Source organism: Salminus brasiliensis, chromosome 5 (genome assembly GCF_030463535.1).
Source record: "Salminus brasiliensis chromosome 5, fSalBra1.hap2, whole genome shotgun sequence".
In the NCBI taxonomy this organism is placed as follows: domain Eukaryota; kingdom Metazoa; phylum Chordata; class Actinopteri; order Characiformes; family Bryconidae; genus Salminus; species Salminus brasiliensis.
This window is the reverse complement of record NC_132882.1, coordinates 13,432,623-13,449,110: the sequence shown is the minus strand read 5'-3', so window position 1 is coordinate 13,449,110 and position 16,488 is coordinate 13,432,623. Positions and strand designations below refer to the sequence as shown.

The 16,488-nt window shown below is 40.0% G+C and overlaps 1 protein-coding gene across 4 annotated transcripts in view; it reads left to right on the top strand.

The window, feature by feature from the left end:
- Nucleotides 1-16,488, top strand: part of adam15 (ADAM metallopeptidase domain 15) — a 43,613-nt gene that overhangs the window by 2,956 nt on the left and 24,169 nt on the right. For all 4 annotated transcript variants that reach the window (XM_072679439.1, XM_072679438.1, XM_072679437.1 and 1 more), the window contains exon 2: nt 2,133-2,227. In XM_072679439.1, the coding sequence (XP_072535540.1) occupies nt 2,133-2,227 (95 nt within the window). The remainder of the gene's footprint in view (nt 1-2,132; nt 2,228-16,488) is intronic.

Here is a 16,488-nt window from a genome sequence, read left to right as displayed (position 1 = left end):
CAGGTGGATGTAGGCCACATTTCTACACTGTAAAACTACTGATGAGTCAAAGCCAGCAGATACTGAATGAACTTGAAAAATATTGGATATGTTGGCCCATAATTCCCATATCAGAGCATTCTTTAGTTAGTTTATGTGTTAATTATGCATATTGTTCAGATTTCAATGAGCATACTGTGCTTTAGCTGTCACATAGATGGTCAGATAGGTAATACACACATTTAATGTGCACAACATTATGTACAGCTGCTCATATCTAGAGGACAGACATAAATGACTCCACACATGGACAGATCTACTAAAGGTCTACTTCTGTATTAGCAGATGTCATTAAAACATGCACATTATAGTCCAGTCCTTTGAGTTCATGTCTGGTGAGTTATGCTCTGCCCATTAGACTTGCCGCTTGTCCTCATTTGACCCTTGAGCTTCTTCCTCTTGGGGATGCTCCTCTGTGACACACGGTCTGCTTGTTGGCTGTAGTCCTGTAGTGCTGATGATGGGGATGAATTGCATCCTGGCACTACTTTACTTACTTGCACAAAAGACAGATTAATGTACAGGGTGCTGTTAAATATCTTCCTCAGACAGTATCCGCTGTGCTTTTACTGCACAATACATTTCTGTACACTGTAAACAATTCTTTTTTTTTCTTTCAGAACACAAATAAAATATAAAAAAAACTGTTAGAAAAACATTTTTATTTACTATATTTATTTATTTTCTTCCACCAATTTTCTTGTGGTCAGTTCCCACTCGGTTGCTTAGACTGCTACCAGCACTGGGAGGGTGAAAGCTAACATGCTTCTTCCAAATCACATTAACCCACCCACTTGCTGCTATATACTGCAACGCCATTACACAGTTTAACATACTTGGAGGAGGGAGCTCAGTTCTTTTATGCGAATTGGGTCAAGCAAGATAAAATTAGGCTTTTCGAATGGCCTTCCCAAAGTCCTGACCTCACTCTCATATCCAACCAGAATTCTGCTGGAAGCTTGTTGATCGCTACCAAACGTGTCTGGTCAAGGTGCATCTTTCTAAGGGACATTTTAACAAAAATGAGCTGTGCTGTATTTATATATATATATATAATATATCTGACCATGTATGTATAATTGTGAACCTGTGTTGATTTTAAACCCCCCAAAAATGATTGTACACTCATTCTGCCCCAGAAAAGGAACAGTTCAAAGAAATCATTAAAAGGCCAATATTGACATTGACATTCAAGTCTATAATGGTGAACTTCCAGCTTTAACTGTCGATTAGTTTGAGGGCCCGTCCACATGTATTGAGAAATTTTGTGTTTTGGCCTCCTTTCCACACAGAAACACTGTTGGTCGTCACTGAAAATTGAGCTTTTTGAAAATGTGGAGATTATTGAAAACTCAGCGTTGTCATGTGGATGGGGAAAACTGTGCTTTATGGAAACGCTACTGTCACACAATACTCCCTATAAACTGAACTAGATATGTAAGTCATAAAAATCTACATGCCGATAGCACTAGATTTCAGAATTCAACATTTAAATAAATGTAAATATAGTTCTGTTACAATATCATTTATTGCAGTGTAATACAGTGCCATTCTAGTATGCATAATGCTCTAATAAGATTTAGAGTCCGAAATGTTTTAATCCTACTTAGTACACTATTGAATAGTTACTGCATACTACTGCATAGGGAGTAGTGTATAATTGGGATTTCTTCCTTCTCTGTGGTGATTTGTTGTCTCATTTTATGAGGTACTATTACTCCATACAGGGCTAGCATGCTCATGCTATAAAAATATCAGCATATGTGTGTACAGGGCCTAACAGTTGAGTTTTGCGAGTCACGTGAGTGTATTTTTTACATGATTTGAAATTGACGACCTTGGCCAGCAAAGCAAATGATGCTGTGAGGCTTTTGTTTTTAAAGATGGGCAGTTTCTAGAGAAAAAGCAGGTCATGTGGGTGTATTTCATACATTATTCAGAGATGAAGAAGCTGTTGGTCTTTCATGTTCAGGACATCCTGGTTCTTTCATGGAAAGCAGTATAAAAGATAGACATACTCAACATTTCATCCACTCAGTCACACACTCATTTAATTCATCTTTATGATTCTCTGTCTTTGTCTCTCTCTTTAGTGTCGGGTCATGGCAGAGGAGATAAGCCCCTGGAGCGGACGAGGCCTTTTGCCATTGTGGATGGACACAGGAGGAACCTGAGTGACGTTTTGCAGGTGAGGGAGAGAACAAGGGCTGTTTTGCAGTGCAGTCTGAAGGAGAGCACTACGCTTTCAGATGAATAAATAAACACTTTTAAAAATAGCTGGGTGAGGAAGCACACGTCTGGAATTCATTTCACATTGCTTTTTGCTCTCATATCCGTTTGCTGGAATGTAAGCTTTTCGCCATATGCCTCTACTGCCATCGTCGGTATTCGTCGTAATTCCGAATTTCACTTTGAGACTCATTATGAAAGGCCGTAGCTGCATAGTGCAGCTGCTGTTTAGTATGTGTGTGGTCTTATAGCTGATTTGTTATGGAGACACAGAGATAATCGTATTTTTGTAAGTGGATTAAATCGTTTTGTAGAACACCAAATGAGACAGGGTAAACATCATTTCAGTACTGAGCTGCTCTGTGTGCTGTGTGCTGACACTGAGACTGGTTATCTGCAACTGCAGTCAGATTTAATCAGCCCAGGAAGGCCTGTTTCTCTTCCTATCATTTCTACTATAGGTGGAGTCTGATATCTGGTCACTGAGCACTGATACCAAAATATAGTGTCCCAATAAATACCTTTTATCATGTTTTAGGATGTTATCATTATTTTGTAAAAAAAAAAAAAAAAAAAAGAAAGAAATGAGGTGTAGAAATAATAAGTGTGTTACTTTGGTTGAGCATAAAATTGTTGTTGATGTATCAAAGCCCTTTTACAACCATGTTATATTGCCTCAGAATAAGACACACTGATTTTCCTTTTACAAAGGGTTTTGTGGCTGATTAATGGCACCAGCAAAGCTGACAAACCCTGCATGTTATAGTTATAGTTTTAACACTGTAACAAACACACTGTATATATATATATATATATATATATATATATATATATATATATACTCCAACTTGCTTCCACTGCTTTGATTTTCTTACCTGTCTTACCTGTAATAAATAATAAGCTGGTGCTTTCCCTTCGGCTGTGTGTTTTGCTCTAGTTTGGTTTGGAGAGAAGACATGGTAAAAGCCAATATTCTCCTGAAGTCGTTTTGCTGGCTTTGTCTAGGGCTTTTGTTAGTGGGCTGGGTGTAAGTAAATTTTGGGAGAGGCTTTCGGTTGTGGAATTGGCTCCTTTTCCAGTCCTGCTTTAGTTTTGCTGGATTTTTTTGGAAGGAGAACAGCATTTTAAGGGTTCGCGGTTTGTCACTTCCCTGGATTATACTTTCTGTATCATACTTTTATTTACCTAAATACAGTATTATTCTTTAAGAAGAAAAATGGATGAGAGATGAGGCCTTAAAACTGGAAGTATGACACCAGCACCGCACAGCACTGCACTGCAGAACACAGCACAGGACCTCTCCCTTCCCCTTCAAAAGAAAAGACAATATTGCTTGTACTTCTATTGTTTCTCTGTCTGTCTCTTTGTCTGTCTTTCATTTGCTCTTTCTCTTGCTTTCTCTGTCTGTGTCTCTGTCAGTGTCTGTCCTTCTGTCCTGCTCTTTTTCTGTGTCTGTCGCTCTCACCCTCTGCCTCAGTCTTTCTGTCTGTGTCTCTCTCACGTGTGTGCTTTCGCTCTTGCTCTTCCGTTTGACCAGTCTAGGGGGTGTTTGCGGTGGGGTGGGGTGGGGGGGATTTGGCAGGATATGATTTCAGAGGTCCCCTCAGCTGCACAGGAAGTGTCCGTCCCCTTAATGTTGCCTCCACTTCCTTTCCTCTCAGATCATACTTATTTCAGGAAGCCTTCAGTAAAATATGCCAGAGCACCTACTTCCTTCCTCGCTGTAGGAGGGCAGAAAGAAGGAAATGAGACAGCACATCCACCTCTTCTCACTCCTCACCCCCTCATTAAGGAGGACACACAATAAAGACATGTCTGGACAAAATCTGTGTGCGCTCAGACACTGGACCAGACAATAACTAATGCTAGTTCCAGTATCTGAAGTTTCAGCTTTAGATCCTTGTGGTGAGGCTGGGCAGGTGTTGGGGACACACACACACACCCCTACAGATTGGTGACTAATTAGATGGGAAAAAGTTAATAAATGAGTAGAGAAACATAATGAGTGCTAATGCTTCCAGACAGGTGTAGCATTTGATAAATATTTCATATGTCATTCTCTGTAGCATGTATTAATGTATTAAAATGTCCAGCATGCCCAGCTGACCACTGAATTAAACATGGCATTCAGGAAGGGTCTCAGTGATGGGTGGAGAAGGGGACGTAATATTACTCTACCACGACAGTCCGCATGCTCCCTTCACTTTCACAGTGACAGTTGTGTATCTTCCAGCTCATCCAGAAATGCATGTGTAGAGCCTGTCCTTTAGTTGTGGCTCAAAGTGTAAATTGCACTTCTTCACTGTAAGGGGAGCCCATGAGCAAGCAATACCAGTTCTCACACAATGCTGCTTTCGGTCACATGTTGAATTATTTAATCACGCTATGAAGGTTGATTAACAATATAATTAATGGCGTAGCAGAGTAGTGGATAACACCACTGCCACCACACTTAACCAGTAAGAGTCCTAGTGTAAGTCTCGTACCACACACTCTAAAAGTGTATGTCACCCCAGACAGGAGTGTGTGTCAAATATCAGGAATGTAAGTGACTCTTACAGGTTCGCTACATGATACCAATAACAAAAGGTCCTCTCTTAACATGCTGCAGGAGTGTGGCTCAGTGAATCAGGATTAGGCAGGGAGGATTACTACAGCAACCATGCTCTGTTTTTAGCTTGTTTTCCAATAGTGAGGAAAGGTGGGGAATAGTGTGCATGTGTCTGAGTGTGTGTCTGTGTTCAGAGAAAGAGGAAAGGTGGGGGGAGGCATGGGTGTGGTGTATATGTGTGTATTTTACAGGACTTTTCCGTTTTCTCTCATCGACACCCATCCACGAACAAAGTCTGCTCTTTCGATCTGTCCAGTGCATTCAAGTGATTACCATCAGTCGGACCTGAGAGAGGCGGTCTGTACCCAGAGGATGTGGTATTAGACTGAAACAGCCCTTCAAATTAAATATACACCCTGATAATTATTGTCTCAAGTAGCTACAATAGAAACAGTTGAAGGACACGGGGGTGTTGGGTGAGGGTGGATACAGTCTCAAAAAAAGGATATAATAAAAATATTTGATTATTTTGTGGAGTGAAGAAAGCTGTACGTTCTTTAGTTGTGGGTTTACTAACAAATTATTCGGCTGTTTTTACTGAAGGGTGGATTTTTCCATATTCTAGCAACCACATTACCATTCATATGTTAGTGTGTTCCTTTTTTGATAACCTCCTTGTATTTGGTTGTGGCTGTTTTGATCCCCCCACCAATATCCATATATTTCACATGCTCTTGCTATCAGATCAACCTATTTGGCACAAGTGAGCCGTGGCCCATACTTATGTACTGAATGTTATGTTCATACTCTGATGTCATTAGCTGGATCTGATAATGTACTGCAGTGGTTGTTTTACTCTTGCCAGATGAAAGGCTCCAGAGTTTCCTGCAGCTGAAGAGTGTCAGACAGAAGAGAGGACAGATGTTTGTGAGAAAGGAAAGTGGGAGGTTGTTTCAGCTTGCTGTTAAACACATTTCAGAGTGGGGGTTTCTTTAGCAGTTCTGGGACCCTGCCTAAATTGGAAAGAGGCATCCTGCTCACTGCTTCAGCTCATGTTCAGCTGATTCCTTTGAGTTCTGTGGCTTATCAGCGTCTAGTGGTTGGTTGTGTGAGACTAAACACTGCTCTGCTGTAATGCAGATTAGGATGTAGGTTTCTAATTCAGTGTGTATACAGCATGTCTGTCACCATCATGACTACACTGCAGAGCATCAAAGCAACATTATGTAGCAATTTTACATTAGAATAACAGCTTCAAAATCATGCTGATTGAACACTGAATGTCATGTAGAGAACGGTGTATCTGTTATTGCTGCTCTGGGCCGGAACACTGCTACTGCACTATGGAACTGTGGTGGAGCTGCAGAAGACCTCTTGTCTTCTCATGTGGTTCTTTTACTTCAGAAGCCTGTTCTGTTTCTCTCAGCTTGTCAACATGTGCATGTTTATAGTTGTCCACAATAGAGAGCTTAAAGCATGATTTGTATTTACAGCAGTGGTGTAAAAGTGAATTACTCTCCCGTACTGAAAGGGGAGTCCAGGAGCAAAAGAAATGCCATTTTTCACATAATACTTTCTGTCTACTGCATCTAGTAGTATCCAGTTCCGTCATCTGCCAAAGGGGTCCTCCATCATGTATGACTAGGGCTGAGCGTTATGATAAAAATTTAAAATCACAATGTTTACAGAAATTTTCAAGATACACAAAGTTTATTGCAATATTTTGTCATGCGGGCAAAATTTACCACTAGTTGCACATTTGAAAAAACTGCTATCCAAAAAGTCTCCTATAATAACTACATGGATTTTAATCAACATTTTTTCAACTATTAACTATTAAACTTAAGACTAACTTCACTGCAGAAACATGCATTTGAACAATGTTCTTTAGTACTGACGATATTGACAATATAATCTTACACAATATTCTTTTATCATGATAACCCATTTTATCACGATTTGATATCATCATATATTGCCCACCCCTATGAATGACCTCATTTTATAGGTATTTATTTGATACAACTGTCTGAAGTGTTAAGGATGTCCTGATACAGGGCTAAGCATTTTGAGATGTTCCAAAAAATCAAGTCACATCAAGTATAATGACACACAGTATGAAACGTTTCTGTCATGCATGTAGATGCAGAGGCAGTAGATGTGACCGGGTGGCTTAGACGCAACAGTACCAGTCAACAAGCTTTAATGAAATGGTAAAGCTGTTTAATCACTAATCTAATTCATCTATATAGTCTATTATGTCATTTGACTATATGTTCAAAAATGTTTAAAAGCACTTTTTGGTGCTTGAGTCCAAGGTTCAAGAGTTCAAAGAGGAGGGCAAAGTGAGCTAATGTTCATAGGGAAACCTGACACCCCTCCTTCCACAATTTGTAGGTCAATTTCAAGAAATTGACTTCCAGACTCATATATAAAAAAACTTTTCGTGTTCCAGCCATACAATGTCTACAGTCAACGGTGTCGAACTGTATGGGATCTAATTAATGGCCCATATAGAAATATGGAGAGCTGTCGAATGGTGATAACATTAAAAATCCAGTCAGGATTTGCTTAGGCGCCCAGGAAGGCTTGGACCAGCACTGACCACATTCATAGCACACAGTCAATTACCACAGACAGTAGCCTCTTGTACTTGAGCAAAACAGAAAACACTATCAAAATTTACATTTGTATTAAAGGCCAGTGGGAAGGTGCTGAGGTGCTTTCACACTGTCTACTGTGCAGTTGCTGCCATTACTGTCTCATTGAATTTGCTGCTATATACGCTTTTTATTGCATATCAGAGCACTTGCTCTAATGGGACCCACTTGGCCACCTTGTTTATCTCTTAGACCTTCATCATCCATATTTATATATATATCTTACTATGCAGAGGTTTTTAGCACATAATCACATTATGTAAAAGCACATATCCTGACAATAAGTGTTTTTGCTTGTAAAACAGATTACATTAGAACAGATGCAGATAGACATAGAACACTTAATGAACACAGTTGTATTTATTTTAATATGTTTTTGGTTTGTCCTGGATGCCCCAAGCCAGTGTGTGGATTTGTTCAGTACCATCACCAGCTAACCTGATTTAACACCATTAAGCACTGATTTACCACCAAACCAGGTGTTGGATGAGAACTATACAAATGCTAGTTTAGTGTTTTACTGAGCAAATAAAAACTTACTGTTAAATATACAGTGGGGCTGCAGCAAACAATTATTTTGACAGTCAAATAATCTGTTTATTGAAATGAATAATCAATTATTCAGAGTATGAATATCTCAATTACAAAATAACTCTTATGTATTTAAAATGATCTTAATGTTGTGTTATGTATTTGCTAACTAACAACAAATATGAATGCCTCAAAAAGTACTGTTTTAAAGAATATACCTGCTAATATAAAAGATAATATGTTTTTCCTTTGAATATTTCAAACCAAGGATGTGCAAAGTAGAAGCAATGACATATAACCAAACTAAACCTGTTTCCCCTTAAATAGTTTCCCATATGCCCCTCAGATCAGCAAAAAAGAAAGAAAGTGTGAGACATTTTATCTTTCAGTTTGAAAGTAGACTTTTATTTTGACATGGTCTGGCCCAGAGCCACGCCAACCCTCCTGTGCTCACAACCAGCAAGCTGTTTGGCTCTTTTTGTTAAAGGGCAGGACTTTATCTGTAAACAGATGCAATGTTGAGCATTGTAAGAACTCCTGTTTATGTTTTAAACAGTGACCGATCTCCTCATTTATAACATCTTTGGGTTGCCTTACTTGAAGAGTTCTCCTTTTCTACACTTAGTCCGTTTCCTTATGAGACTCCCACGCCTCACATTAATAGAACTCTGGTTCTGGACTGTTTTTTTACTCACACTCCATTCATATGCTCAGTGTATGTTTCCACTGCAGCTCTGCATCCAGATTGAGGGAAAAATAAACAGCAGCAGTAAAACTGTTCCACACGGTTATGGTTAAACTTTGGCTTTTAATTTGTGGTTGATGTGCATCCTGAACCGTCCGCCAAGTTAATGTGAGAAAAATGCATGATGACATCACCAACTAATCGACTATTTAATTAGTTGCATAAACTAAATTGGTCAAGTAGTCTTTGCACCCCTAATTTTATATATATATATATATATATATATATATATAGTAGTGTCCGTGATAATCAGATATATGCTACACATGCAAAATGGGGATTAACCACATCCACAGACTAGAAAAGAGGTGGAGATGGAGAAAGGGAAGGCTTTACTGTCTCATTCTGATCCTCTTAAAATTCTGGAAATGTGAGGAAGCAGTGTGTGTCTGAGTGTGTTTTTGTGCAAGCCAAGAGAACATCAAGAGACTGGGAGTGGTGTGTGTTCTTACTGTAAATACAAAATGTCAAAACATTTCTTCTGTTGTTCTGAATATAACTATGACTACAACAGCAGCAGGCATTTAAGCCCTGGCTTTACTTACCTCAAACCAGACTACCTGCTCATGGCCACAGACTAAAAGTGGCGTAATGTAATCACCAATAAAGCCAGCGCTTCCATTATGAGTAACTGGAAGGAGACTACACCCCCTCGCTCCCCTCCCTCACTCGCTCGCTCACTCCATACATACATACTCTCTCCTATCCGTTCTCTTTTCCAGTGGCCACACCCAGTGTTCAAGTGCTGCTGAGGTCATTCACTGATTAGAACACGTGCCTAGGGACATTACCTCACTGACGGACTGGGGTGGGAATGGGGGTTGGGAGGAGGGTTTAGAGACGGGCTGAAGGGATATTGGACTGTAAGAGAGAGCAATATAGACAGAGAGAAAGTCAGAACGGAGTGAGAGTGATTGGGGTCAGAGAGGGGTAGCATGAGATACAAAGCACTAGAGTGAGATGTATGTGAATAGGAGAGGGTTGAGGTTAGTGCGGGGAATGCAGTGAAAGGCCAGATGAAACCAAATGGAAGAAAGAAAGGAAGTGAAAGAGACTGAAAGGAAGAGAGTAGGGATGCATGCTATAAATTGTTTACAGAAAAAAATCTGTTGTTTATGGTCCAGTTATTTGACCATTATTGGTCCAGTGTTGGGATAATCAGTAAATTAAAAAAATAACTTGATTGGCTGTTTATGTTCATGGTTAAGAAGTTGATTCATGTAAGTTTTGAGACTAAGAGTTGAGTCTCAAGTTTATGGATGTGAATCTGATTTAAGTCTTCAGTAGGAAATTTATGTTAGTCTTGTTATTAGCTACATCGTACAGAAAAAAAATATAAAAATGACTACAATTATTACAATTTTTGCCAGGTTTGACACAGCCCCAATAAATAATGAGCTTTTTCTTATGAAACAATTGTCAAAAGTACAGAACTGAAGCTCTCCACACAGTAAATGCTAGCAAAACAACTTGTTTAGTTTAAAATTTGTACAGCAATCATTTTAGCTAACGAGCATAAAAGCAGATCCAGGTTTTAGTAGATTTTTAGAGGAGTGTGTTCTGTAACTTACTAAAATGTCACTTGCATTAGCTATGTGATCCAAACTACATGAAAAGCAAGTTATGTTGCCTCTTTCTTTTAAACACTGCATTCACTGCGTATAGTTCTTTGTTCTGTACTTCAGGCTGAAATACTTTCTGTAATAATAACAAATAACATATTATTATTATTATTATTATTATTATTATTATTATTATGTTATTTAAAGCCATATTGAACCTGGTGCCACTGCAAGATGCTGGAGATGTAATGACTGCTGTATACCCTTCCTGATTCCTGCCTCTCACCTTTTTTACCCTTTCCATTGCACTTTTCACTTTTTTGTGTATCAAATTTTAGCTCATGGAAATGACATTATGATAGAGCCCACAATTCAATGCTCTCAAAGATTATCCCTAAAGTTCTCTAACACTGCCCACAGCAGTAGCAAAACGGCCTGGTGGTCACACAAAAATTGGAAACTAAAGGTTCTACTGATTAAGGTTTGTGGTATTTAATTAGTTATTTTTTTCTCTGGTTTAAATGTTTGTGAGTTTTATGTCTAAGTCGAGTTACAGGTCATTAAAGCTAGGGTCTGAATCAAATACAGTAGTATAATAGGATTCATATGATTCTGAGCATTTTCAATTTTCAAAAAAGCCTTATCTCTCTCTCTCTCTCTCTCTATATATATATATATATATATATATATATATATATATATATATATATATATATATATATATATATGTATGTATATGTCCTGTATAGTGCACTACTTTGGGGTTCTGCCATTTGTAGCGATATCTGAAAATGTTGCACTGTAATGAATAGTGTAGAGAGATGTACCCTAGCTGAAATAGATCATCTATAATTTAATGCCTTGTTTTGCAGTGAACTCATGCACACAACAGTCGTTCACTACAGTGTCGTATTCAGTTCCCTATGTTATAGTGCTCTATATAATTATCTGGGGGTTTTTTGCATTTAGGGGATAATGAATAGGGCACAGTTTCGGACACTTTTCTAAATATTTGATCAAATTGAAACACCAAGTACACACACACACACACACACACACACACACACACACACAAATCACACTGCTATACCAACAAGAGAAGAGTCTTTGGGCAAGTTTCCTAATGTGACATTGACCTACGATAGAAAGTCGCTCTGGATTCGAGGGTCTGATAACTATGTAATGGTTGTAGTGTAAATTTGTTTTGAACTTTGCAGAGGGAGGACAGCTGAGTCGCCGGTTCGCCCACCGGTTGGTTGGGTTGGGTTGGGTTGGGTTGGATTGGGTTAATGCATGTTGGATGTCAAGAACACCCATATTTACCATTTGTATTGGGCACAGATGGATTATGGCCTCCGCCTTCAACTTATCCGTGCTGTGAACACACACATACACACTAGTGAGGAAACACACATGGTGACAGTGAGCATGCGTGCCCGGAGTGGTGGGCAACCATTGTGGCAGCACCAGGGGAGCAGAGAGGGTAAAGGCCTTGCTCAGGGGCCCAACAGTGGCAGCTTGCCAATCCCGGGTATCGGACACACAACCCTGTCATCAATAGCCCTTTGCTCTAACCTTAGCCACCGCTGTCCTTTATCGGCCACAGTCAGCTGTTAATTAAGCTGTTAAACCCAGAAATTCATTATTGACGCATCCCTGGAAGAGAGGGACTGAAGAAAAGAAATTTGAAATGAAGGAGGAGGACAGAAGGAGAAGAACTCTGTGTGGTGTAGGAGGTGTAGGAGGTGTTAGCTTGTCCTGTTCGTGACTCTGATTCGGCATCATTAATTCTCTGGACATCTCGAGATAGAACAGCGCCGTTCTGCAGTCTTTACTTTTAAGGAATGCCAAATCTCTCTCTCTTCCTCTCTCTCTCCCACTCACTGTCTCTGTCTCTTTCTCTGCCTTTTACTCACTCTTTCTCTCTGTCCCTCTCACGTGTGCTCTCGCGTTCTCTCTTTCTCACTCTCTCCTGTTTATCTTCATCCTTTTCCTGTTCCTTATTCTTCCTCAGTTCTTTCTGTTTTGACTTTCTTTTAGGTTCTCTCCATATCTCTTCCTCTCATCTACCGCACTTTCCCATAGCAGTTCTTGCGTCTCCTCCCTCCTAGCTCTCTCTTGTCCAGCTGTGTAAACTAGTTTCTGCTCAGTGTGTCGTCATGTAATCCAATATCTGTTGCCTCATGTGTGCTGCAGTCACTAGTTGGCCGTACGCCAGCACTGCTCCAAAGTTGGGATCCACCCAGTTACAGTCGGTAATACTTCCTGACATTTCTGAATAAGCTCTTCACCACAGCCATGCAGCAAATGTAGCTTAAAGCCTACAACTAGATGTTTACGGGTGTATGAATCCAATCTGTGTAAAACAAGCAGCCTCTGTTTCCTGCGTCTAACACCTGTCTCTATGTGGTGCCACACTTTGGTCCCTAATTCTCTGGACTATAATATAATTTGTTTCATTGTAGTTAATGAATAATATGGCTTAGGATTAATGACTGCAGTTGAAAGGGTAGTATGCATTTACATTTATGGCATTTAGCAGACGCTTTTATCCAGAGCGACTTACAAGGTTACTTATATTACAGAGGTGGGCCAATGTAGTGTTAGGAGTCTTGCCCAAGGACTCTTATTGATGTAGCGCAGCATAGTCACCCAGACCGGGAATCGAACCCCAGCCTCCCACATCGTGTGGTAGCTCAGTGGCAGGTAGTGGTGTTATCTGTTGCGCCACACCAACCACCATATGGACCATATGGACTCTGGATAGTAAAGATGGTAGGAGATCTGTGAGCTGGTAGTAAGGGTGTAAAAATAAGAAAAAAAAGAAAAAGCAGATGTTTGAAATAAACCTCTCTGTCTCATTCTGAGGTCTGTAATTTGCTTCTCCAGTGGAAACCACTGTCAGTAACTCAAAATGACCACCGGGAGCATCCTGTTTAGTTTTGCATTGTTTATGGATTAGTTTAATTTGATAAGACCACTGTTTGCCACTAAAACATGCTACTTTGCGATTAATTGAATCTTTAACTCAGAATTTAAAATCCTGCCAAACCTACAAATTTATACGTATATGAATGGTTACACTCTTGGTCAATATCCATAAGAAGAAGTCCCTCTGCTGCTTTAATTGATGGCAGATGGGGAGTAATGAGTGGTGCTAATCGCCCACACTACTCTCCACAATGACATCCATTTAACCTCAGGATGATTCAGTCATTTAACTGTGGGAGACTGTCCTTTTACTCTCAGTAGGATTCTCTGGGATCTGTGGGATTGTAACCTTCATGGGAAACTGAATCATTATCACTGTGTTTCAACATGGATCAGTTTTCCAATACAACTGCTGTGTTTATGAGTAGACGAGGGTTTTTTTAGTTTGAACTGACTAGTATAGTTTTCAGGCACATTTAGCAGACCGGTTCATCCAAGATCACATTTTATGTTGATATGATGAACTGTGCAATAATTGCATGGTTGTGTGTTTATCCATGACTACACACCACAGCATTTTCAACATCAGATCATTTGCAAAGACAAACTGTTCCTCATATTTTTTGCAGTATTTGCTATTCCACACAATCTAATGAACTATCTATGGACAGGGCAGAGTCTTGTAATCTAGGGGGCAGATAGCAACCAGTCATCACCATGATTTCCTTGATGTTCTGAAATGAGGAGTCGAGTGATAGTTATCTGTTGTGTTTTGGTCCATAACTAAACTTCACAGCATTTTAAACATCAGACGACTTCCAAATGTAAATCTGTAAAGCAAGATGACCTGCAGGCTAAGTTTGTACGGTACTGAAAGTGTCCAGCAGCTCTCTGAGGGGTTGCCAGCTGTCCCCTGGTGCCGTTTAGACTGTGATAGGTGATAATGTTGGGTTTCCTTTGAGATAGCTGTGGTGAGAGCGCTCAGTGGTGAAGGCCTCTGTTCCCGTAGGGGGAGAGAGGAGAAAGGCAGGAAACTGAGGGAAACTCCCTGAGGTTTCACTTTTTCAGTACACTGCCCTGGAATGTGTTTCTGTCAGTGAAACACACACACACACACACACACACACACACACACACACACACAGACACTATGCCTCGGCTGTCTGTGTCATTGTCTGCCTATCACTGTGTGATAGTGTTGTCTGTGTGTGTGTCAGAGTTGGGATTTGTGTGTCACATCAGAGGTGAAGATGTGTATATGTGCTACTAGTGTGTGTTGGTAAGTACATTTGTGTGTAGTTTTTTGTGTGTAGTCTACATTTATATAACGCTAAAATGACCATGCACCAGCTGGGCTAATTTCTAAAATTTCTATCATTATTATTATCAGTATTATATTATTCCTCCTGCTTGTGTGATTCAGACTTTTGATTGGACACAGGGTTTCTGTTTTTTACCTATAGGAATGATTGGGTGCTAAAGTTTATGCACCCCTTTTATGTCACATTATGACACAAATGCACCTGAGACACCCTAGCAACCTTTTACCAACCTCTTAGCAACACCTTAGCAAGCACCGTGATTACCATAGCAGCCACTTAACAATGCCATAACAATCGTCTAGCGACCAATTAGCTACACCTTAGAAACCTCCAAGCAGCACCATAGCACACACTTGTGATACTATAGCAACCGCTAAACAACGTTGTTTCAACTGTTTAGCAACACTGTGGCAACCACCTACTAATACTATAACAATATACCACATACCTATGGGATACCATAGCAACCATCTAGCAACAGCTTAAGTTCATAGCAACACTATAGCAGCCACCAGGAACGCCATAGCAACCACCTAGCAAAACATTTGTCAACATAGTAACAGCCTAAACTGGAATGTTGACCCTTTTTCTGGACAAATTTGTCCATTTTACTCTTTACTGGAGAGCAGATGTACTGGAGCTTTTTTTGTTTCATTTGCATGAAACATTCTTTCATGAAGCATTCTTTAACAGACGTGACCAGATGCATGATACGCATCATGATATTTTATTCCTGTGAGGTTTAAAAAGCTGAAGCTGTAAAAAAAAAAGATGTAGTAAGAAGATTACAGTGACTCGAGTTCAGCATTTCAAACACTGCAGTGCTCTGAAACCACTTAACCAGCCCTGATCAGGCCTTCATTTTTAATAAAGAGGAATAGTAAATAAAGATGAAGCAATAATCAAAATTCATCTGGAACATGAAAGGGAGTGACAATTTTTGTATTTTAATTATTGTGATATTCAGTATTATTATAATAATAATAATTATTATATATGTGTATGTGCATGTGCCTGTGTCTCTGTCTGTCAGTGTTTTTGTCTGTATGTCTCTGTCTGTATTTGTGGCAGGGGCTCTTCTGTGTGTGTGTGTGTGTGTGTGTGTGTGTGTGTGTGTGTGTCAGGGTCTCTGCTGTGTCTCCTCTGAACAGGAAGCAGTGCAGTGGAGGCTGATCGTGAGGAAATGAGCTCTCTGTGAGTTATAGAAAGAGAGGAGAGGTGAAAGAATGGGGCGAGCGCTAGATGAGTGTGCTGAGAGAGCAGAGAGGAAGAGCAGTCTGTTTATAGCTCGCCGCTGTCTCCCTCGCTGCCGCGCACTTTATTCTCCGTCAGCAGCCTACTCAGCAGATCTTTCCTGCTAATGTTGATGTGTGTGTGTGTGTGTGTGTGTGTGTGTGTGTGTGTGTGTGTGTGTGTGTATGTGTGAGGCTACGCCGAGAGGAGGATACTTCATAAATGACTTTAAATCTGTGTAGTGGAATCACCAACTGAACCTGGCCCATTAAAGGATACCACTCCCATGACCTACAGCTGTATAGTGTGTGAATACAGTCTGCAAGTGTGACATTTATGTGGTTTTATGTCAAAGTTATCAGTCCTTTAGGATTTAACAAGCTGTTTGTATTACTCTACCTTGAGGATTGACATGTAAATGACCTCTGTTCTGATTGGCTGCCTTGTATTGTACCTCATTTAAGAAGTTTGTGCTGAAATACTGCCTATAACCTCAGTATGAATGTGTGGTGATAAGCTGCTGTAGCTGCTGGGGCTGTCTGTCAATGTGTTTTTGTAGCTTACTGTCCATTCATAAACTGAGTGACTGGGGGAGTGAACAGGACATTTTTTAAAAGTTTAACATTGTTTACAAGCCACCGGATATCATTTAGTAAAACACCAGACAAAACTTAAAAGCAGCCTC